We start from the raw sequence: 26,077 nt of genomic DNA on the forward strand, positions 1-26,077 counted from the left end.
CCATTGACCTTTTTTCAATACTTATAGCAACTTATACTACGGTAACCATAAATTATATTTTTAATTATCAAAATATAGTGTATGTCAAAAAATAAGTCCACACCATGAAAAAATAATTTAACCACCAATGGTAGTTGTCAATAACGGTCAACAATTCCTGATGTATACATTATTCGTTTTTTAATTTACGACAAATATAAAGTAAAAAAGTATTGTTGAAGATCTTTAAATCTACTGAACAGCTTAAACCCTTTAGCGCACTGTACAATAAATTATTGTTATTTTGGGTGTAAGCTTGACATTTATCACTCGGTTAACGGAAATAAAAAATAAAAAAACACGTGTTATTGGCAAATAGAGCAAAAACGCTAATTATTTTATGTATATTTTTTGTTCAAGAACTGTACAAATCAGAAACCTAATCAGGTTAATAGCAGACACACCGCTTTTTAGGGCACTTTGCTCCATAGACAATACATTGGTCCTGGCAATATTCATCAGCTCCGGGTAGTCCTTTTATTTCACCGATTCCAGTGCATTGTTCCCTGAAAATATAACGAACCGATATTTAATTGGCTCGATTATTTTAAAAACAAATGACTATAAGGGTGCCATAATGAAACTCACGGACAAGTGCAGAATTCTTCAGGGCAGTTTGACGGAAAATTTACACAATTGTTTTCACACCATTTGTCCATGCCGGGAACAATACGATACTTCTGCGTTGCAACACATACTTGAGCCCTAAATTAAAAGTAAACATTTATATTATAATTTACAATGAATAAACTTATCTACGCTGTTTATTTACAAACATAAAATTTGTTTGAATAAAATCAAAATAATTCTTTGTTATCTTACAAGTCGGTTATAATAAAAGAAAAAAATAATAATAAATTTGGAGTGTATCCTTAATGTACAATGGATATGGTTTAAAATAGGTTAATCCGTGCAAAATGAGAAGTATAAAATATGTAAAAAGATTTTTCACTGTCAATGATAAAATATTAAAATTTTAAATAATATTTTGAATGAATACAAAACAATTCTATGAATAGTATGACTAATAAAAACTGAGTAATACTATCAACTACTATATATTTCTACTTTATTTAATTAAAAAATAAGCACAGTAATAAATATTGTATAATATTATTTAATTTGGTGTTTTTCTGATTTGTTTTAATAACTATACTATATAAACTATGAACATCACTAACACTATATTATAATTTATACTCGTATATTTAAGTGTAATATAAGTTAAATAAAATGAAATTAATATTGTACCTCTACATTTTTATCCTCATATAAAATGGATCAAGGGATATTATCGTCAATATTTTCAAGTTGTATAAAGACACAGTTCTCAATAGCATCATGTTTCGTGATCAAAAATAAATAATAATAATATGTTGTCTTTACTCGGTAACCACTTAAAATGCCTTGGTGTATAATATCTATAATAAGTCAGGTTGTCTTAACTTTATATTTTTAAATTTCATGGGGTTTAACTGCTTAAGTTCACGTAAAATTGGTGTGAATTGTAAAAAATCCCATATTTAACAAATAAAATATGTTGAAATCCTGTTTAGTTCTTTTCGGGGATAAAAAAACTATATTGTAAATGTTATTGTTTTTGTTGTTATTACTATAATAGTTTTTAATGTTAAAATATAAAAAATATATACTTATATATTAATTTGTTTTCTTGTTGGTTTAATTCAAATTTATAAAATATGTATTATATGAAAATCTATTTATTCGTTCAACTCTCATAAAATATATAAAAGTATGAAAACATTTTTTATCAATAGTATTCAAACAATTGTATATAAATATCAAATCAAAAAGTTGATTATTATTATTTGATAGAAATAAAAAATAAAAAACGATGGATTTAAATTGGAATATAAATTAAAATTCTCTAATGTTGAACCAAATTCTAAAATACATTAAATAATCTGGTTTTCATCGGAGATATTTTTTAAGAAAATAATTATGTTATAAAATACGGGAAACTACTACATTGACATTTTAGCAAGTGTGTTAATATTGGCGTAATGCTTCACCACGAAAATAAAATTGAATGAACACGAATAATGTGATTACGTATATGAATTTTGTAATGTAATTGTTCTCGGTTGTATATTTTATTTCATTATGATAACAGAAATCTTTAGAAAAATCCAAGAACATTACATACTTTATTATACTTGATTAAGGTAAATTGATATCCATTAATAATTAAAAATATTATTGTTTTTATTATGACATGGAAATATGGAATTGTATTTTTCAGAAACTTGTTCTGAAAATATAACCAATAAATCACCAGAAGGCCATATTAGTTAATACTGACTTTATTATAAGTTTAAAAAACTTTTGAATAGCATTCATTTCCATAGTATTAAAAAAGTTTCCGGCATTAACAATTTACCTGAGTCTCGAGTCACTAACAAAAATGAATTATTATACGTTAAAATATGATTTTATTTATTTATGCATATTTTTATGTATTGTAAACTTTATTAAGACCAACAAAAGTGGAGAAACTCTGAATATATTAAAATACAGTCATGTATTCTTAGCATTTGTAAGTTGACATTTTGAATTATCTTTGCGTACTTTTAAAACATTTTACTCTGAATTATTACTAAAACTTTTTACCTACTAAATAAATATTTCTAAGCTGATTATTTAGAAATGATGTATGTATATTGTTAGTTTTTCATTTTAACTGATTCATAATTAATTTGTATAGTCAAAGAAAGCTTATAAAAATGTGTAACATTAGTAAAATACATTAATAATAATGAAACATATAATACATTTAAGTAAGTCGACGAAGGCTTACAAAGAATATGATCGTAAAAAACAATTTAAAAAAATTAATAATTTTAAAAATAGTTAATTGTAAAAAATGAAATAATTATTCATCATAAATGGTTTTAAATCTTTATTTTGTACTTATTTTCACATAACAAAATATTTATCATATATAACAACGATCAGTCAACTTATTTTTATTTTATTAAGTGCATTGTCACATTATGTAAATTATATGAATGTAATATTTTGTATGGCTGAGTAAGTGGATAAGTAAAATATTTTTTTTTAAATTTAAATAAAAAGAAACATAATAAATATTTTATTTTAGTACACCTACAATATTAATTTGAAAATATGTTTGAATAATAAATCAAACAATCAATTTAAATTTAATATTTTATGAAGAATTGTTAACGGCTTTTAATAATAGTATAAAAAGAAAACCCAACTCTATATTAAAATGTTTGATTAATTATTCTATTAAAATAAATATTTTCAAACTGCTACTTAGTGAAAATGTATAGCTGCTACTGAAAGCTGGTAAGTGACAAATATATTAATGTATATAATATATAACCACAAAAAGCTTTTGAAGAGTGGAAACTTATAACTTGACTCTCGAGCCACTGTTTTCACTCGTACATGAAATTAATTAAATATAAAGTAATTTCCTACTTAAATTTTGAAACTTTCCTTTGAAAATGTTTGTAAATGTAGAATTTAAATGAGTTTTATTAAATTTTAATAATTTGTAAGACATGTTTAAGTATTTTATACCTAATTAATATTGATGAAATTAAATGCGTATTTAAAAATTAAAATGAAGAATTAATTGTATGTAGAATAAATTATCTCTATCAGTTTCAATCATATAATAAGGTCATTTCTATCAGCTATGAATCCCATTTAATATTTCATTGGAATATAAATAATTAATCAAAATAAACAGATATACCATGGATTATTATATGAATGTAGTTTGTTCTATTTTGATTATCAAAAAAGAGTACTTTAAACACAATTTGTTTATTCTCAATTTGCAGTACAAAACGAATAACGATAAAATGAAATTCATTGTTATATTTAAGAAAATTAATAATACCATAAAAAATATCAACGCTTGTCATCATCCGTAGATAATCACCACTGCACACTGGAAGAGTGGGACGCGTGAACTAAATTAACGATTTCGAAAAAAAAAACAAGTAACATACGCCTATAAATTGCATCGGCATGACGAAAAACACACATATTATTATTACACATAATTGTATGGTATAAAACGTATAAGGTAGGGAAAAAGATCCACAAATCGATACACGATCGTTCTTAGGCATACTCATCCAATATTTACAGGTCGTGTTTTGACGAGTCAGACAATATCAACAAAATATCGGGAACGACCCACCCACCGGTATACTACGATAAAAATCTGTAACAAAAGTCGATAAATTTTTGGCCAACATTGTTCTACCTATTTACCACGTAGTATTGATATACTTTGTAGTATCTGTTATTATATGAAGGGATAACTCTACGTTCAAATAAATTAGGTAAAAATGTTATTACAGTTTTGATTTGTTTTTACAGAAAAATTAAATATTTAAAATTGAAATTCAATTTATTTTTCCATTAAACTAGGTTAACAAAGTGTAATATTTCACTTACTTACACAATTTCACAGACTAACTTTAGTTATTACAATTATTTTTCTTTTATCTGGACAAACTTCCACGCTTAGTGCACATTTTCACAAATTACATCTTCTAGATTATTTTAACAACATACCTAACTTTATTGTGACTGAATTTTACGTGTACAATTTTAAATATGAAAGGTTTTATTTTATGTATATTCATGTAAATTAGTTGCAAGTACTTACCTCCTATTAAAATATAATACATTAAGTTATACTAACCTACCTAATAAAATGATATATATTTAATATTTATTATCCATTATTTTGTATAACCATACAATAAACGCAATAAAAAGAGAAAACTAAATACGTTTTATTCTAGCAATCGAAATCCCCCCAACTTCTCGCAAACTGTATTTTCTATAAACCCATGCATATGACGTGTTCTTAAAAATTGTTCAGTTGGTAGATTTTGTATTTTTATGATTTAAACCTTCCCTCGCAATCAATTCTATACTACACCTATCCCCTGAATTTGGTGGGTCACAATAATATTATTGGTCGTATTTTCTGCATATTATAATAAACACCTTTGTGTGTGTCAGTGTTGAAAAAACTCATCCTACAAAGAACGGATTCCTGGAACGAGTTACTTTTGTAGCTGTAGCAAGGCTGAATAAACAATTGTTTTTTATGAGGAACGTGAATGAAAATCTAAATTCCTTTCAATATTGAAACCCTTTTTTAAATTGTTATATATTTTTCTTTGTTACTACCTTTTAATAATAAATAATAATAAAAAATTAATAAATATTTAAAAAATATTCTTAATAGCTAAGAAGGTATTATTATGTTTAATTCATTGATCGTTATTCTTGCCTAACATTATAAATAAAAAAGTATTATTCTAAAATGGTAATTTTTTCCATTCTAGTTAAAAAGGGAGGAAATTGGAACGAGTTTTATTTTTAGAGGAACTGGATTTGTAGCGATTCCCTTCAAGACACATAGATTTGGATCTAATTCATATGTAAAGAAATGAACAGGGAATGGAATGAGATCCTTTTAAAAAAAGGTGTGCGTGCTTGTGTGTGTATGTGTGTGTGTGTGTAGCGTGAAAAAAAGCAGTCGACTAATCGACGGCGGCACGCGCCCAACGTACTTGACCACAAGTGGGTAATAAATTTGCGGCGCTATCCTTAAGTCGTCGCCTCGGAGAGCCGAACTGTAGTAGTGTTGTTGTGGCCTGTTGTGTATGAACTGCGGTGGTAGACCCGACGTACTGGTCACAATTTTGACGTCCGCACAGTTTCGGAACGTTTCCGGTAGCCCACAGCCCAGTCCTTCCGTCCCGTTGTCGCATTTACCCCACATGTTGCCTATGAACAAACGCATCACGATTACGACATCACAAACTTACATGCACTATATTATTAAATTTAACGTACAACTATCATTTTTAATACAATAACATACAGTGGATTCTTAAATTTTAATGTCACTATATACTATATATAGTAATGTTAAATAATAGTTATGTCATTATTCTACAGTGGCAAACTTCCCAGAGAGTTTAAGGGAATCTAAACATAAATTTTTGAAACGTTGAATGATAGTGCGTATTAAGTAGAGAGTTTGAGATTTTCATTTTTGAGGGGTAGGTATCACAATATTTTCATAATGAGCCTTCTGGTATAAATATTGCATGCACCACTACCCACTGGTCATAACTTTTAGTTAAATTCTATCGTCAACACGCCGGTAAATTCTGATCAGAGTAGATAGATACAAAAGATATATTATATGTTCACGTGAAATCAATTAACTAGATTCAGATTTGAAATTAAATAAAATATGCATCGTGTCAAACTCAAATATTTACTTTCCATTGAATATAACTGTATAAATATGCAATTAATAATTATATAAATTCTTTAAATCTACAATTTACAATCTCCAGTCCTCGAAATTGTAAATAAACCGTTTTCTGTGCATAGAATATTATTTTACTGCCATCTAATGACAATTTTAATCCTGTAAAATTCATATTTTTATGAATATGGTATTATATAATATTTAGTACGCTTTAACGGACTTAAACGCTGACTATATTACTACACAAAAGATATTACAAAATCAAATAGTTAACTCAACTTTGTAATTTATTTAATTATTATGATTTAAATACATATAAATCATATAGAATATCAATGTGAAATTATTATTAGTTAATAGTTACCTACCAATTACCACATTATGGGCATAACGATTTTGTGCTTCAATTATTTTATGATCATATTATTAGGTTTATTATAATGTAAATTTTCAATATTCTAACTAGTAGGTAACTAGGTAAGTATGATTTCAGTATACCTAATGTAGCAAAATAAACTTGTGACAATTTTGTGAAAAATTGTCATATTATAGAAACACACTTAACCATCAAAACGTAATATAATTTACTTACAGTAGTTATTCAATACTGTTTGAAATAAATTAAATTAACTAAATAACAAAATATCGAACTGCACTATAAAATTGTGAATTATTACAGTATATTTAGTACAAAGTCGTATGGACGTGTACCATGTTTGCTTGAGCGCTATGACCACACTTGTATTAGAATAAGTTTACAAAGCACTTCGTTGTTAATGATATAATTATATCGAAAAACACTATATAATAACATAAAAACATAACAATAGTGACTAATACCTATTGTTAATTTATTCTATCACACAACGTACAGTGCTCGAATAAATCTCTCTATAGGAACAACACTGTCTCTTCCGCTCAGCCTAAAAAATGATAGCCATTCATGCCGTTCTGACACAACTTTCAATATTACATAAAATTGTGTTCTATTAACTATGAACTTTAATATTATTATTAGATTTGTGAAAAAGGAATTATGGTAATAATAAGTAGGTATTACCATGGTTAGTAATCTATATAATTATGTAACATTTATGATTTAGAAACCATTACACACATGTAGTTTATTCAAGTAGGTATATAAATACAATGATACACATAATGATGTAGACATGTAGTCTCTTGTCTGGTTTTTTTTTTTAGAGTCTGAAGGTTTAGTGATTGGATTTAGATATCAAGGTGGGTCTCTGGCTGGTATATTCGGAAAAATATACCAAATAAATACGAACACAAGCATTCAATTTATTCACAGCTCAGCTGGTCAAGTAAAATAAAATTATGAATCCTACTCGTATTATATTGTATTAATACAATTTATAGTAATGAGGATTTCAATATTCTGCTCAAATCAAAAAAACTAACAAGATACTACGTAATATGTATTATTACACTGTTATTTTTAAAGAAAAATACAATTTTGGCTTCCGAATAATATTATAATGATCACTAAAAGGGACAGATAGTTCTTTATTTTTAATTTTAACTTAAATTAAAATTAAAAAAACTTTGCTTATTATTTCATTGAAAAACACCCACGGCATAAGTGTTGCTAAATTGTCTACCCAATACCCCGTGTTACCTTAATTATTCCGTTATTATTTTTGTATTATTACCTAGTAAATTATTAATATTATATTGCAATATTATCTTTATAATATTATGTTTATAACGTTTTGACAAAATATTATTAAATATAATTTACAGTGTTTTAATCACACATCGCCATAATTGGAAAATATGTGGAACATAAAAACACATACAGATTTTTACGACGATGGTGTACCTAGATTTCCAATCCTCAATGTTGTAATGATATTTATTTTATTGAATTAGATACATTAAAGTCTAAAATTTTAATAAATTATTGAATTCACTTTAGTATTACTTTAACGGTGTATAGATCTTTTTTTATAAATAAAAATGATTTATATGCATAATAAGCTTTCCACTTATTCACGCAACAGAATAATTCCTATAAGACAAAATATTCGTATTACCTAAATCGTTTCGAATTGTATTTGAATTTAAAAAAGTCAATTACACTTCAATTATAAAAAAAAAAATTAATTTACAATTCAATAAAAAATCATTATTTTAATATTATAGTCGAGTATTTTTCGAGGATAAATTTAATTTCACAGGAATAAATTACCAAGAAATAATTTTATGTGAGCTAAATATTTAGTATATTCAATATTTTAATATTTAAAAAATATTTTTATTTTCTTTCAGTGAATTGATTTATTACAACAATTTCAAGTTTTCTTTATACAAAAATAAAAGATTTATTTTAAGTTAATTTGAAAATAACAATACATCTGCAAAAACTTAGAGAACGTAAACTTTTAAGTATCAAACAAGACATTTTATATTTTATATTCATTAACAAAATTGTTTTTTGTTTAAAGTGTTATAAATATTTTTTTATAAAAATGTATTGAATAATTTTGTGTACTTAGTCATAATAGATAAAACAATTTATGTAGATACATAATTTATTAATTCAAAAAATAAGTTCATGAACGTGCTATAAATATTTGTATAGGAAATAAGTTTGATGTATATACCAAAGTTGTGACCCGGAATTAAGTACACAGTTGTAATAATCAAGAAAGAATAAATTTCTTTATAAACTTGAGATAGTAACTCGAAAACTGTTTACTTTTATTTTTAAATATATAGAATATGTATTGAATAATTTAAATTGTCTGGTTATCAAGATTATTTACTTAAAACCATGTGCAGCACATACTAATACAATATTATTATTATTACTTTATTTGAAAAGCTATCAAACGTGAACATATTTTTATAATATAAAATTGGAATTTTTTCCAAATTGGAAATTGGAATGATTGATAAAAAATAAATATTTAAAATATATCAAAATATGTTGTAAAAATTTAAATTATATACATTTATATAAAAAAACTTATGGTTTGTTTTGTAGTTTTAATAATTTTTAATTATTGTAGCATGTAAGCACAATTATTTAAGTGAAACTTAGTATTAAATTTCAAAGCATATTGAACAAACATAACAACTAACCATTAAAAATGAACTTTGAAAATTTTAAAAATTCGAATGCCTATAAATAGTTTAAAATTATTCACATATTTTGAATGATAAAATATAATAATTCAAGTAACGGTTTGTTTATGTTCCTAAAGAATAAATAATAATTTTTGAATTTCAACTAAATTATAAAAATTGTTTTAGGAGAAAACGTTACTTTTAACTTTCCAATTTCGTTAAAATATAATCTTAAAATGTTTACAAAAAATGAACTCTCAAATTGTATTTTAATTCCAATAATAATAATTATTATTATTATTAATATAATTTTTTTCTAATATTTTGGGATTTTGACAAGACAATTTTTCATTATAAATTACTGTGAAAAGTTCTTATACTTTTAAATGTATTGATCAAAAAGAGGCAAAATATTTTTTAAATTATGTTTGGAAAATACAAATGTTTTGTGGAAATTCCGAATGTCTGTGATTATTAAATTTTTTTTCGTCGAAAGTCTGTGTTTGTATTAGTACTGTTTTCCATGTTTTTGTCAATTATTTTGAAAAATACTTGGGTTTTTCACTATATATCTAACAAAGTATAAACATAATTGCAATCTAAAACAACCATAGTATCGAAAATTGAAACCTTATTTTATGACATAAAAAGTGTCTTTAGGACACAAAAATATAATATCAAAACATTTATTGTTCTTTCCAGAATCTGAAATAGTAACTATTTAATTTTTACTGCATGCAAACAAGTAGAAATATTTCCTACAGAATATACCAAAGTAGAAATTGTTATTGTTTTTTGTTCAAAATAACAATCTTGCCAATATACTAAATCCATGTATAATAAACATATGAATAGGTCAGGACTATGATAAATATATTTTCGGCCGCATTCCCGGGGGAGGGGGGGGGGAATTCAATTGAGGCCTTTCTATCAATGTTTTTATATTGACGGTCGACACTCAATATACATATTGGCCTCAATTGTACCCCTTAATTACCACTGATAAGATCGTTATGTCCGATCCATATCTTTAATATCTGTGAATATTGAATAGACTTCAGACGTGTGTGTGCCCCCCTCATAAAAGTAATATTAATGGCGATTATTGTAACACAAATTTAACAAATCTTTTTCTGTCCAACCAATACAATGTTGATTTTTTTAAATTGTCTTGTACCTCCGCCCACCTATAGAGCTTTCACTGCCCCCCGGAGGGCCACGCACCCCACACTTTGAAAACCTTTAGACTAGGATAATAAAAATATTATTCTTATTTCTCACTCACCCGTATAATAAGTCCATTGAAGAACACACTGGGAGCAAGTGAGATAAGGTGGTAACCTCACCTTATACTTGAAAGTTTCTTTCTTCTTTGAATTCTCTGGGATATGATATCGGACCTGCCGTGTGCCAGATATGTACAACGGATACCTTAAGAAAATAGGAAAATATTAAGCTACAACATCATAAATAATTTACAATATTATTTTTTTATTATTCTATTTCGAATGTTATCGAGTGAGTTTATTTATAAAACATACAATGAAATATAAATCGTGATTTGCTGGTCATCAATAAAAAAATAAATATTAAATGGTATTAAATCAAATTAATAAATTTGTGCCCGATTTATCAACGCCTTATAGAATTATGCTTAGATGATTCGTATGACCCTAATGCACGCTTATTTGCTTACCTTTCTATACAAGACTGTGTCGCTTCGTACTTAGGATTATTATTTGGACAGAGGTGCATTTCGAATCTTCCTTTATGGTTGGCAGTTAACTCAATTTCAACATCAATCGTCTGAAATCCAATGAAGCATTTATTTTTTTTACTATAATATGAAAATGAAAAGTACTTTAATTTTATATTAGTTTTTTTTCTGTCGTAACATCAAACATTAATTTATTATTTTCAAACTAAGTTTCGCAAAACTTTTTTACATTACTGCAAGTAAAAATAATTTTTTTATAGTGTTTTTACAAGAGTTTATTTTATAAAATAATACATAAATTATAGACAATTTTTTTAAGTTTAGTCATTTGATGAGCATAATATATGAACATGATTCCATATTTTTATTATCGGATAAGAATTTTCGATGAATACAACCAATTTATTGAATTTAAAAACAAGATGATAATAAAAATTTTAAGAGTGATGATTCTTAAAGTTTTGTTCTAAATTATATAGTTAAATCATCAATAATAATAATAATGTATATAGCTTTTGTTTTAACTAAAATTTGTAATTTATTAAATACTTATTCCATATACAAGTAACTCATTTTATGATAATTGATCATATATAATAATTTATGATTAATTATTATGCTATCTATACCATAGTTAAAATGATAAGAAACGAATAAAAAAAACTACTAAAATCAAAATAAATATAAATTACAAGTTTTGTACTTATTGTGTACCTACTATCTACTCAAGTATTCACTAAGACAATTTAAAAACATATTGAGTTACATGACGCGTTGTGATAGGTAATTAAATAAATCCGCTGTGTTTTAATTTATAATGCCAATATTAATAAATTTAATTATTTTCATATTATTATATACATAAAAATTTAATGTACGATAAATAAGAAATACTATTGATTTTTGTAGTAATTAAAATCAAACACTAAATTTAATGATACAAAAGCCATTGTTTCATAAAAAAAATTAATTATGTAAAAAAATCAATGTCTTCCAACGGCTATAAGTAACTTTCAAATAACAGTTTTTTTTAGTAACTAATAAAATTTTTTACTGATACTAAAATTTGAAAAAAACTGATGCGTTACATATTAATTTAATATTATTTTCTCGAAAAACTCAATAATTATGTAACTTATCATTTTTTAGGTTATCAATTTTTTTCTTTTTTATTTAAAGAAAATACTGAATCATAATAATATTCATTGATATTTTTTATAGATAACACATAATTGTCTGAATGGATTTATACTTAAAATTAATTTATATTTTACAGTGAAAAATTTTAAAAATAATAATAATATGAACGGTCATAACCTATAAATAAGGTTTTAACAATTCTATGGAATTAAACAAGAAAAGTTTATTCTACTTATAGAAATGTTAAAACTTTGTAACCTACTTTATATAATATGGTACGTTTATTATCAGTTTAAAAATTGTAATATTTTAAGTTTATTAGTAAACCAATGTAATTAAAAATAAACGTATTATTTATTTAAGCTGCATAAAGAGCTAAATTTATGAACAGCTAAAACAAACTTAAATTACTTTTTAGAAGCAAATCCAATTTTCGTTTTAATTAAAGTATACTGTGTGCATTAACATTAGTACCAACATTTCAGCATTTTATGATCATCGAATTTCTCTAAAAGTTAAATTTACTGTATACCTATTCATTGGTTTCATTATCGTAAATTTTAAAAATTGTTTGTTGCTTCATAACTAATAATTATTATTGTATGTATGCAAATTTCGATGATTCTAATTCATATTCAGGTAACTCAGAATTTTGATGATTTAAAAAGCTTTAGCTCCTTAGAGGATTTCAGTTCTAAACGACATGCAAAACTTTCGTTAAAACTTTTTCCCACATTGTGTTTTATTAATATTTCACAAGACTATAAAAGTTCTGAAGAAAAGTGTGTAAGTGGTAATTACATCTATGGATTTTGTAAAAGAAGTTTTTTTTTTACTCTGTAACCAAACTTTATCCGACGATTCATCGAACGCAACATAGCAATAATATTTAGGAGAATCGTCAGGTAATAATAATTAATTTATGATTGAAGAATAATAATCACTACAAACGTGATCGAAACTATAACAATAATGACACAGCGTTATATTATGCGCATCATTTATTCGAATATAATGACAAACGCTCATAATTGTTTCAATTGACCTTACCTGACCTGCAAAATAATGCCTGCTGATTATCCCTCTGCCGTATTCACCCCCCGCTTCATGTCGTCTAGGTTGAGGTTGATCGTACGCGTCCCCGCACACTCCGCATTTCCCGTCGTTTACGCTCCATTGAACTAAAAACATACATTATTACCTTCTTACTTGTTTTCCCTTGCTCAACGTTTGAATATTAACGATTCGAGCTCATAAAATAAAAATAATAAATAGTATAAATAATCGACGGATTTTCTCGATCAAGATTTACATCATACCGGAATGGCCTCCGCAGAACAATTCGTTATCGTTATAATCGACCGGATTAGGATATCCAAACCGCCACATACTGTTTCTTGACGGTGGCTCCATAAGTCTTCCATGCCCAACCACTGAATGGAATAAATGTATCTTTTAAAAAAGAACAAAAAATCACTAAATTTTATATGAATTAGGATAAGTAGAATATATTATGTTAATACATTTCCATCAAATACCAACATATAAATATTGATGACTTAAATTTATTATACTCATACGACAATAACGATAGAGTAGACTCTGGGTTGTAAAACAATTTCGAATATCGATGATTCGATACAATATCAATAACAATTCACAATCGAATAAAATATCGAAATTCATAAAAAAAAATATGGGAAATACGACCAAGGTATCTATACTGGTGTCCAGATTTACTTAATGTGAAACACCAACTCATTATTATTTATTCACCTCCTCATATTATAACATGCATTTACTTACTGTACTGCAGTATATCTATTTATATTGTAAATTTTCATTAAATAAACGAATTTAAATAAAAATAACATAGTTTCACTAAAGAAAAATACTTATGCTTCGTTTAGATTTGTATTTAAATCTCAAAAAAGTACCTAAGTACCTATTGTAGTTATTAGCCACTAGTTTTCTTTGTGAATGCTTATTTAGTGAAATTGTAACAGTCATATAAAAACTAAGAAATATACTATTATACAAAATACTACACTACCCTTAATTATTTCTAAATTAATTTTTTTTAATTAAACACAAATCCTGAAATTTTGATGGTGGATACTTTAATTTTTATAGAAATATCCCTATACTATATACAGTTAAAATTATTAATACTAATGTTTTTATAATTACATTTAATCGAACAATAAAAAGTATTTGATAAATGGAACTTATAAAGGGTATAATGAATATTATGAATTAAAGAATTAATCATAATTTCAATAAAAAAAACTAACATTTATAGATAAAAATAAATAAAAAAATATCAAATATATATACATAGGTAGTTAGATATTTATAAAGACATATCTAACTCTAAAACTTTCATCATATTTTGAGAATTGTATTATGTATAGACAATACAGATATAAATATTTCATAAACGTTTCAATTAACTACGAATGTTGGTTATTAATTTAAACTAAAAAAATTTAAAAAAATAAATAAATAGATTTGATCAAAAACTGATTTCCTCATTTTACCTGGTTATTTTGAAAAAAATCTATGAATTTTCAACTTTTAACTCCAACTAAGTACAATTTTCTATTATAAATCACCCTCAAAGTTAAATATTGAATCATTTCAAAGTCCAAAAAGTGATGATTGACAGGAAAAATAAAACATACAATACCATTATAAAATTAATTCATTCATCTGTCAGAGTTTAAAATGCAAGAAAGAAATAATACACAAATAACAAAAGATAATAATCATTTAATTATTGCATAATGATTATTAGTTATTATTATTTTAATTTGTAACAAAACTTGATCTCAGTATTTTCAGATACTTTATCTAATCATTTAAACTTTAATTAATACAATTTTTGAATTACTCACTAATTGTCATGATAATAATTGTATACATTTTAAATTGATTAAAAAATAAATACATATACATTTAGTTTTATATCCTGAAGTAGATGGTTTTGGATATTTAATTATTTTTTAAGAAATCGAAGTTTAATTTACAAGTGATGAGATGCAGCAGGGGATACTCCGTAAAATGCTTTACTCATCTTAAAATGAAATAATTATAAATAGGACTGAGATATAAATGTTAATACGTCATATTTTTTTACTGAAACATGATAAATTCACTTATGTTTCTAATAAATTTGTATCTTAAGATGTTCAATAAAATGAATACCTAGGTATAATAAATGTTATACTTTATTCTATATATTTCATTTTAATAGTTTATACTAACTCTGCATTTTTTTTTCATGCTTTAAACATATTTTTGTTTACAATACTCAAAACAATAAAAATAATTTATTTTTATAATTTAAATTGGAACAAACACAATTCATGATCAGCCATCAGCGGTGGACATTGATGGTTGGGTCGTATTAATATTGCAAGTGTTTAATGCATTTATTTATAATTAAAAATGCTATCTAGTATCCAATTATTTTACTTTGAAATGATAAAAACATAAAAACAATTGTATTTCATTAAATTGTTATCAAAATGTTATTAAAAAAAAGTTGATTTAGTAAATACCTATCAATTTAAAAATTCAATAACATATACGATATTTTTTATTACTTTTAATTTTAAATTCTTATACAGTATTCATAGATATACCTAGTTTGGTTATTCTAATTGCCTAGGTATATATATATTTTACATACTTTTGCTTTGATATTACATTAACTTAAATAACAGCCCTACAGTAATAAATATTGGTTCATTTATAGTTGCTAGGCTAATTTATTTTGCTTTAGAATATTATACAGCCAATATTGATCTTTTTTTCCAGTTTTTAACCGACGACGCCGCGGGAACTGCTTTCGCAGTGCTTCCGCAGCGACAGCCAATATTGATCTACATAAAAAAAATAAAAACCTAATAAGTCATTCTGATATTAAGTAAATAATATACTAATATTTCTATTTTCTATATTTTCTAAGCAAACGTTCATTAGCACTAAACGCTGAAACCAAATTTATTTAGATAATATGAATGCTGCCAATTAATAACATTATCATTCTAAATCTAAAGTAAAACGAAAATGTAATTAATTCTTTCAATTTACGTACGTCATTACTCTCAACAAATTATTGTATCGAACAGTGTTATACCTACTAAACAAAACTTTATACGTATAATAGAAACACAATAAGTTCGTTAAAAGCAATTTGAAAGCAATATAATTTTCAGCTTCTATTTAAAACCTACATTTTAGATGTTTTTGAACATTGATGGACATTTTAGGAACATAAATTGGTACATTTTACACATATTAATATAAATTAAATTTATATTGCAAATATTCAATTAACTAAATAACTCATATCAATTTCGAAAAAAATAATGAATATAATAAATTGAAATGTTGTAGATATTAGATAGAAATTCTATACAAAGCTTTTGTATATTTATTTCTCATCAAAATAAAACATACTTGGTATAAAATCAATAGTTTCTCCCTATGCTCGGAATATAAATAAAATATAACTTAATTACACGAAATCATCTACAACACGGCATGAGTCATAAACTGTTAAATTATGTACTTTTAAGTTACATTCATGTTAGACTACAACCATTTTATTAAATTATCTTATAAATTGCAAATGAATTATTAACATTTACATAATAATTACTTTATTATTATTACTTAGATTAAAAATATTAGTTCGGAGTTCGGAAAACGAAATGAAAATGAAAATAAATGCAAAAAATTAAACATTTTGTAAAATTGATTATTTTAAATATTTCCTAATTTGTATTCTATTTTTAATTAAATAAAATGACTTTTTTTAAATGTATTATAAGGTCATCAAAGTATAGTAAATCCTGCCAACGAAAATTGTTTAAATGTACATAATTCACAAACCTACATTCGTTATTCGTATATTGTATATACTATATAGTAATAATAGTGTTATAAATTATAAGTATATTTTTTCAATGAACATAAATATGATTTATTTTTAAACGAAAATATATAGCTTATCATACAATTTAATAAATTCTTTAAATCTTAAATCATAATTTTTATTTGAACACACAACTGAATACTTTTGTTGTTGTAAGTTATTCAATTTGTATATTTATTAGTACAAAAAGGGCGTTGCGATGGAAACGGATTTTAAATATATGAGTTCACTGAAGGCGAAGTTCTACGATCTGATAATGTTATTTATGTCATTTTAACAATGGTCTACGTAGGTGCCAAAAACGATATTATTAAAGTTCGTTAGTGTTGCATAAATTCCATTATATATTGTAGATGTGATGAAATTAAATATTCCAAAAAGGTGACAATATTCGACCAACCTAATTTTTATCTGAACCGGTTTTGTACGACACATTAAAATCACATCGCATAAACATTTTTTTTTTTAATGGTATTACTAACAACTAATATTAGTTAAGTTCATACACTCAGTATAAGCTGCTGATTGCAAGTATACCTACATATTTTTACCTAAACAACTTATTTTAATATAAATCGAACCGAAATAGATTTTAAAGTGATGTATTATAATTTGCTCATATTATTTTAGTAGGTAGTAGTATTTTTTAATTTAAATGAGAAATAAAAACGCTTATAACAAAATGTATACCTATCTAAAAATAATATAATACATTATTTTGTATGGTAGTATTTCTTTCTATTATTATTATACTTATATAATAAACTATAGTTTATAATACAATTTGTCTTCGAAAACTATAATCAAAAATCAATAACTAAATTAATAACATGTTTTAAATAAATTGATTTATTATTTAGCCACACATTTAATGTTATGCACTACAACATAATTACCAGTCATCTATATTAGTATGTTATAGTTTTATAGATCATTTAATTATGAATGTAAAATTCATAAATTATGTTCGCTAAAAACCTGTTTTATAATACCTCAATAAAGTATTATGCTTCAGTCATTTTTAATTTTAAAATGTGTACATATTGTACATATTATGTACCTAACATCGAAATATGTACATTGAAAATCTTTTGTTATCATCTTTAAAAGCTATATTATGTTTATATAATAGACGTAGGTACCTATACTCTGTATATATAATAAAATATAATACTTCTTGTATAACAAACAATTTATTAACACCCTACAATTAGTATGAAATAAATCGTAATTACATATTTTTTTTAACTTTTAACATTTTTTCGTTATTTGATAATTTACGACCTGGTTTTCTGTTCTATTTATTTTTTACAAAATATAAAGCTCGGCTAAAGGAACATACTATACCATGTATATTTTAAATTATGTGAAATGTTAAAATAAATACTTTAAGCATATTATTCAAAAACTACACTTGACTTCTATGAATGAGCTTTTGTTTCCAATAATTATAATTTAAAAAGAATTCATGTGAAATAATAATACTATATCATTATAAATGGAAACAAACTTGCGTACAAAGTAAAAACTGTATTTATTTCACAATTATTTGTTGCTTTAATTACATATTTTATTTTAGTATGATTATAATTTTCTTTGTGCTCTTCATAAGTGAACAAAGCATAATTTATTACGCCTTAATGCTTATAATTAATATGATATAATATAAGTATATGCATACAATCCGTTTATAATATAATAATTGAACATTCTTATCTATTCTTTGCTTAAAAGAGTAGCTAGCCAAAACAATTTTGCGTTGCTGTCACATAATACCTATCTATTGTTACTATAATTTATACCTAACAATGAAATAATAATACGTTTTTATTTATTATTTTGTGTACTCACCCAAAGTAAACATATAGGAATGAAGATTTGCATAGTCCATTGAATAGATGTCAAACATTTTTTCATTTTTGTACTATTAAACTTCAAAACGACTGCATTCAAACTAAAACAAAAAAAAACTATAAAATATACTGAATACTGTGTTATACCGAATAGTCTTTAAAAATAATTTGAATCGTTTCATGGGTCCTCCAAACACATAATGAGTATTGGACAATTGGATACCATGTTTTGCACTTCTTAACCTTCGATCGCAACAAATCTATTGGGGAATCAAATTATATTCTTTGTTAGTTACGTTGTGATTAAAGCGGTACGAAATCTTCAACACATTTAGATCAGGAATAGTAGTACTAAATTATCGTATTACTTTGCAAAGTGGAGTAAGCTAGTCGTTAATTGACCCTCGAGGGGCTGTATGCTTATGTTTTTATGAGTATGAAAAAACATGGAAATCTGTCGTTGGACAAGGCCAAACCCTCGGGAAAAAACGAAGAGAGGGAAACGACTAAAATACAATAATCCAAAACAAAAATATTACGACGGTAAAAAAAAAAAAATAATAAAAGATGGTAAAAAAACGCATACAGATCAAACACAATGTGAATATGATCGGAATTTGCGCGCTTCAATTGTACAATATCGACGACGACCACCACAAGAACGTCGACCACGTCGAAAAGGTCATGTACCACGTTTGTTTATGGTATAGGTATTAGGTACTCGTTCTCAAAACTTTGTCGACTACGGCAAGGGGAAAATATAATGTATGGAATCGTACGTTTGTTTTATATATTATTATACATTATTTGCAGTGTTTAATGTCTTCTTCCTCTTCGTCTACTCCCCATCCTGATGACCATCCCCACCACCAGCCATAACTCTAACCATCCAGACAATCGGCAGTATAGGCAGGTCATAATATATATACCTACATTGTATAACTATTTGCTACAGGTCATAATAAACAGGGAACGACGACCTTCGATTGTGGCTTGTGGCGGCGGTCCACGAAGCGATCGCGACACGCAAAATATGTGTAATAATGTTTATAGTTTGAATATATTATTATTATTATTATTATTATAATTCGATTGTGTACACCCTTTAGTAAAAAAAAAATTAATATATATATATATATATTATGTATCTATGCGTTGTGCAGACTGTCAATACGTGTATACACTATAGGTACCGCGGATCCCGACCGTGAAATTTATTAGTTTCGTATATTATTATAATTTCAAAATCCGTGTAGGTAGGCACTTTTAAGATGTCTCAATAATGAGTTATACCTAGTGAAGCAATTAGGAATATCTTCCTTGATTTCAAGTTCGGTCAAACCTCGTATGGATTGAATGTTTCAGTGCAAAAATTATTAAATATCATTATTATGTTATATCAAGAGATGTTTGTTATTTTTTCAGCAATGTTATCTTATATTAATTTTTATATGTACGGGTTCTAAAATCATAAGCTATTTTATGAATTCGTATTTAATAGCTTAAATGAATAAAATTAATTTGTTTTAAGCACACACAATATTCAAACAAATTATTTGTTTGATAAATATAGCAGTGGATATGCTCAGATATAGTCTAAAAAATAAATAAGATTCTCGATTTATATAATTTTAATAAAAATAAATATGAATTTCTAGAAAAATCGTAGATTCTAACAGAATGTATTATCTGTTTTTTTTTTTTATAATAAACCTATCAAGAATGTTTAATATGCTGTTGATGACTGATGTATTCATTGATTTTCGACTTTTTTAGATTCTCCAGGATTTTTTTAAACTATTACATAATAACGCATCAGCCACTTAATAAATGCGCTTAAAAACCGTCACGTTAGAGTCGTAGAGAATATTCTGGTTCTAAATTCTTAAATAGTATATTTTCCTAGGCAAATGAATGCATCAATGCTACTATCTAGGGTGGGATACCGAATACCGAGTACTTAAGAGCATTTCAAATAACGACGATAAATACAAATCATGGGTACCTAGAAGCTACCTAAGATCCTAACTAATAATTAGGGTACATAGCTATAAGATCATTTATAAAGAAAGCCACGATCAAGTAAAATGAAGATCAATTTATTGTACAATCAGATTTTTACGTGTATTAAAATACTTGTGTATTTTGATCATAATATTATGTTCTTATATTTACTGAAAACAAAAGCCAAATGACGTTTGTTATTTAAAACAGATAATTAAATATTTAAATATTGTTTAAACGTATTATACGATTAAACACAGCGAGATAAATAATATGAATTACATGTTATATTAAGACAACATATAGCTTTACTACATATCCTACAGAAAGTATTTTGAATTACACATCAATATTGTTGACAAATATGAATACGATAACAGTTAAAGTGTTTACTTAATAATATCGAGTACATTTTATCTTAAGGTCGTGGTCGTATCTACAACCTAAAGAGTATTAAAAAACCGAAATTGTTGACTGTGCTATTGTTGTCGAATGTCGAACATCTTAGTTAGTTAACAGAAAAATAATAATAAATCCTTAAATATTTGTCAAAATGTGAAATAAATGTATTATCTGGGAAGTAAAAGTGTAGTGGATACTAACACAAAAAAAGTACCTATGTATTAAAGATATAATTTTAATATTTTGATTTCCATTAATATTTTATCGTAGTTATGATAATTTAAATAATAAAATTACATTTTTTACATTTTTTTATTTTCAAATTTGTTAAAAAAACAATTGAAAATTTTAAATCTATTAACTTTCATGCATTTCATTAGAAGATTCCTCGATGTATTTAGTCTATAAATAAGGATTGTAAATACAAATCTTATTAAAGTTCTAAAAACTACGATGAATCATGATCGTATAAAATACCAAACCAATTACCCACTGATTGGCATTCATTTGTCGCAATATTTTAACTGCTGACTCACAGTACGCACGGATTTACGGATTTGTCTTCATTATTCTTGTTCAACTAAGTATACGGAAGTATGAAAATTTATGAAATGTTGTGTAATATATAATATGTAGTGCAAGAGATACTAATATTATTATTTAACTATGAAAAAAAAAATATTTAATTTTCAAAAATGTTCGTAACAATTTATAATAGACATACTGCAAGTATACAAAATGCTTTGTGTTTCAATATACACCACTGGATTTGTCCCTTGTAAGTAATCTTTATGAATATTTATGAAATATCAGTTTAAAATTATAATTATAATATTAAAGAGCTCCGTTTATTATGATTTTAAACATTTTAAGCTTAGTAAACTCAAATTTAAAATAAATGTACCTATGTTTCAACATGACTTAAAAATCTCTGATAATTATTTTTAATCATTTGTACTTATGTAAGCCCTAAATCTTAGACAGGATAAATATGATCAAGAATATATGAGTATGATATAATCAATAAGTGGTGGTGAACTAAAATGTACAAGGGCAGTGGTACAAACTGATATATATTTGAAATTTTAATTTCAACTGTGAAAAATCAAAATTGATAATTTATCTTAAAATTGGCCAAGTACTAATAAAATATGACATTAAAAATAATATAATATCAACTACTATAAGTTCTATTCTTGTGAGTCATCTTTCAAAAATACAATACTTAATTATTTGAATATGTTATCTATTTATCATTTTACCCTGACCTACCCCGTATCTACCCCCGTTCGGTGACCTTCATGTGGATTCCTGCCCACAAGAACATAACAGGAAATGAAAAAGCTGATATAGCAGCTAAAGAAGCCTCCACCGACATCAATATTCCCAAAATAGACCTTTCGTCTCTCAAGAACACCGCCCGAATCGCCTTAAAAAGTAGCAAAAGGATCCACCAACGACTCTGGGACCAGGAACTGAACAACAAACTATACCAAATAAAACCTTTTCTGTCACCTAACCCAAATCCCTCCTCAAGTACGAGAAGACAGCAAGTGATATGGACATGGATGAAAATTGGACACACTAACATCACTCACGCACACTTAATGAGAAGAGAGCCGAGACCAAACTGCGAACTCTGCAACAACGCCCCGATTTCCACAGCACACCTACTCCTAGAGTGCCCTAATCTAACAGAACAAAGAAAAATGTTTCCACACCTAACATTAAGAGATATTTTAAGTATAGACAATTTTAGCTATTTAATAACATTCCTTAAAATAACCAATCTATATAATAGAATCTAAATAATTATATATTATTGTTACTTATATCATTATCACCATATGCTTGTAATATTCTTGTATTTCCTTTATTTAAATATTAAGATGACTGTAAATAACTTGTAAACATGTTTTGTTCCCGGCTAATGACTTTAATGTTGAAGCCGCATCAATAAAAAAAAAAAAAAAAAAAAAAATGTTAAAATATCTAACGCAAATATATTTTATTTTTGACTACCTATGTATGTACCTGATATATTACATTTGGGTATAATACATTAATATTATATTTTAACTATCAGAGGAAAAGAGTAACGCAGTTACTCTATAACAAGCAAAACATTTAAAAAACTATTGAAAAACGACTGTTAAAGTATTTAAAAAAAATATATACCTATAAATATTTATAAATTAAAAAAAGGTATGTATTTGTGTGTGATCGATTTCTGTAAGATAAAAGGTAAAAACTTACAATCGTATAATATAAATAATACATTGAAATGTAATAAAATGTAAACGTGATAAATTGAACTTCAAATGTAAAATATCGCGCGCGTATACGGACGTCTACTGTACTATATTATATTTGACGTATTCGTTTACAATGTGCATTCGCGTTTATACCGAACTTGTTTTACCACCGCTCTATGAGCATTAATATTTTAACGAAATGAATGAGACGCTAATATTTTATGCGGCAGATAAATCTATTTCGTATGCATAGTATAATTTTATATTATTAATAATAAGCATATTATGTTGCGTGATATTCTAGCAACTTTGCAAGACGTATTCGCTCATAATAATAATAATAATAATACCTTACAATACAACAACATACATGAAGTCATGAACGATGTGATGTGTGTGTATGTTGTTTTTTTCACTACACAATAGCCAGACTAGTATTTTCAATTAGGGTAACCCAAGAAGGTTTTTCAAAAGTCGGTAAACAGCACAGATGCCCGTTATCCGTTCTGTTTGCACATCTCTCAGGATATTCGTTTTTATCTATCTGTCCGCACAACGTGTATGCACACACACACACACACACACACACACACACTTACTTACTCACTTATTTACTCACACCCACATTATATACTTCCCAGCCAGCGTACACGCGCGTGCGCGTGTGAGTGTGTATGCACGAGTAAGTGCCGCATGCATTTGTGCCTATTTCGAAATCACGCCAGAGGTCAGTAACCATTTTCAATAAGTGGATTAGTCACCGGTCTATTCGGCTGACAGGGCATATTATAATATAGTGGTTACACATACGTCGTACAAGACAAACTTGACCTATCCGGAGAACATGGTTTACGTACCTATCACTACGGTTGGCACGTAAGTATATAATATAATATCGTCGCGGACAGTGCGCAAGCAATATTATGAGCCATTGGGTCGTAATCAAATTTAGTTAGCGGGGAACTGCGAGTGACGAGGAATAAAAATAACCATTAATCCAAATCGCAGTGGAACCGTATCGTGTGACTCTTAATCCTCTTGTGTCGTGTGGTCGTTCTCTAGGTCAAACGAGTCCTGCTGCTGCTATGTTGACATTTCGCAATGATTTTCCACGTGGTTAATGTTTTATTTTTCATTATTTTTTCATGTTTCAAGTCTTATAAATGTCAACATAAGCCGTTCAAACTCTGCGTACGTGATACGTCTACACTTCAAACGACACTTACACTTTATCTCCAAAAGGTTTTAACTTGTATTATGCATATTTTTACATACATACATACATACATACATACATACATACATACATACATACATACATACATACATACATACATACATACATACATACATACATACATACATACATACATACATACATACATACATGCATATATATATATATATATATACACACACACACACACGATCAGACAACCTGTAAATTGATTGTAATACGTGGTTGAAACTTCTTAGCGTTTTTGTATAGGTACATTAAAAATATATGTAAATAGATTCATTATAATAAGTATATTATGCCGCAGGACTGCAGGAAAGACTAAGTGATAAAAATTGTGTAAATAATCTGTTAATTCACAAATACTAAACTACCACTTACTAGGTAGGTACTTAATACGTATGTCATGTATAGATATACCTATGTATTATATAATATACTAGTATTTTCTAAAGAATATTACTTAATAATAAGGATAGTTTGTTTTGAATAATATAAACAATAGCTATTTAAAAGTGTTGTTGTTATTGATGTTAATTATATTTTATTTTTCCAGCTTTCCCAGCTTATAAAAAAATAACGTAATTAAATTACTGATTAAAACAAACAATAACATGTTACTGTAGTAGACTGCCTGATGTTTGTCCATAAAAATAAACTAATATTCTAGAGAGAAGGACACACTCTGTTCTTTGTGGGTTATTTTTATGAATAGTATCTTAAACTGCCTTTGTACTTATGATAAAAATAAAATACGTTTTAAGAAATGTATGTTTTATAAATATACACATTGCGCACATAATATTTGTAAAATATTATAATCAAAAACAAATAATAATTAATTATATCCTGATTTGAAATTAATACTGAACGAAATATTTAAATGTAACTGCTTTAAAATCAATAATTGATATTATGCATTATTTCAAAATTACAAATATATATTTTTTTGATTTTATAACTATAAAAATTGTATTAATACGTCTGTAAAATTCATAAGAAACCAATATTTTTTTTTAGATGTTCTTAATTCTTATAATACAACTTTAACAAATTTTTCTTTTTTTTTTTAATAAAAACTCAAA

General features: G+C 26.0%; 2 protein-coding genes across 5 annotated transcripts in view; one reads left to right on the top strand and one right to left on the bottom strand.

The window, feature by feature from the left end:
* Nucleotides 1-344: 344 nt before the first annotated feature.
* Nucleotides 345-26,077, bottom strand: part of LOC107164783 (uncharacterized) — a 31,939-nt gene continuing 6,206 nt past the window's right edge. Inside the window, exons 2-10 of one of the 4 annotated variants that reach the window (XM_015512750.2) lie at nt 23,345-23,434; nt 19,093-19,195; nt 13,616-13,748; nt 13,347-13,477; nt 11,136-11,245; nt 10,725-10,870; nt 5,634-5,850; nt 628-744; nt 345-545 (exon numbers count right to left, since the gene is read on the bottom strand). In XM_015512750.2, the coding sequence (XP_015368236.1) occupies nt 428-545; nt 628-744; nt 5,634-5,850; nt 10,725-10,870; nt 11,136-11,245; nt 13,347-13,477; nt 13,616-13,748; nt 19,093-19,158 (1,038 nt within the window). In that variant the 5' untranslated portion in view covers nt 19,159-19,195; nt 23,345-23,434 and the 3' untranslated portion in view covers nt 345-427. Of the gene's footprint in view, nt 546-627; nt 745-5,633; nt 5,851-10,724; nt 10,871-11,135; nt 11,246-13,346; nt 13,478-13,615; nt 13,749-19,092; nt 19,469-23,329; nt 23,435-26,077 lie in introns of those variants that run through there. The other 3 variants (XM_015512732.2, XM_089224115.1, XM_089224116.1) reach the window with 3 other exon arrangements.
* Nucleotides 21,837-23,429, top strand: LOC149057724 (uncharacterized). Its single transcript, XM_089224118.1, has 2 exons — nt 21,837-22,278; nt 22,481-23,429. The coding sequence occupies exon 2, from the start codon at nt 22,802-22,804 to the stop codon at nt 23,306-23,308; it is 507 nt and encodes a 168-aa protein (XP_089080244.1). The 5' UTR covers nt 21,837-22,278; nt 22,481-22,801; the 3' UTR covers nt 23,309-23,429.

This window comes from Diuraphis noxia, unplaced genomic scaffold (assembly GCF_037042655.1).
Source record: "Diuraphis noxia isolate RWA-SAM2 unplaced genomic scaffold, SU_Dnox_SAM2 contig0003, whole genome shotgun sequence".
NCBI lineage: Eukaryota > Metazoa > Arthropoda > Insecta > Hemiptera > Aphididae > Diuraphis > Diuraphis noxia.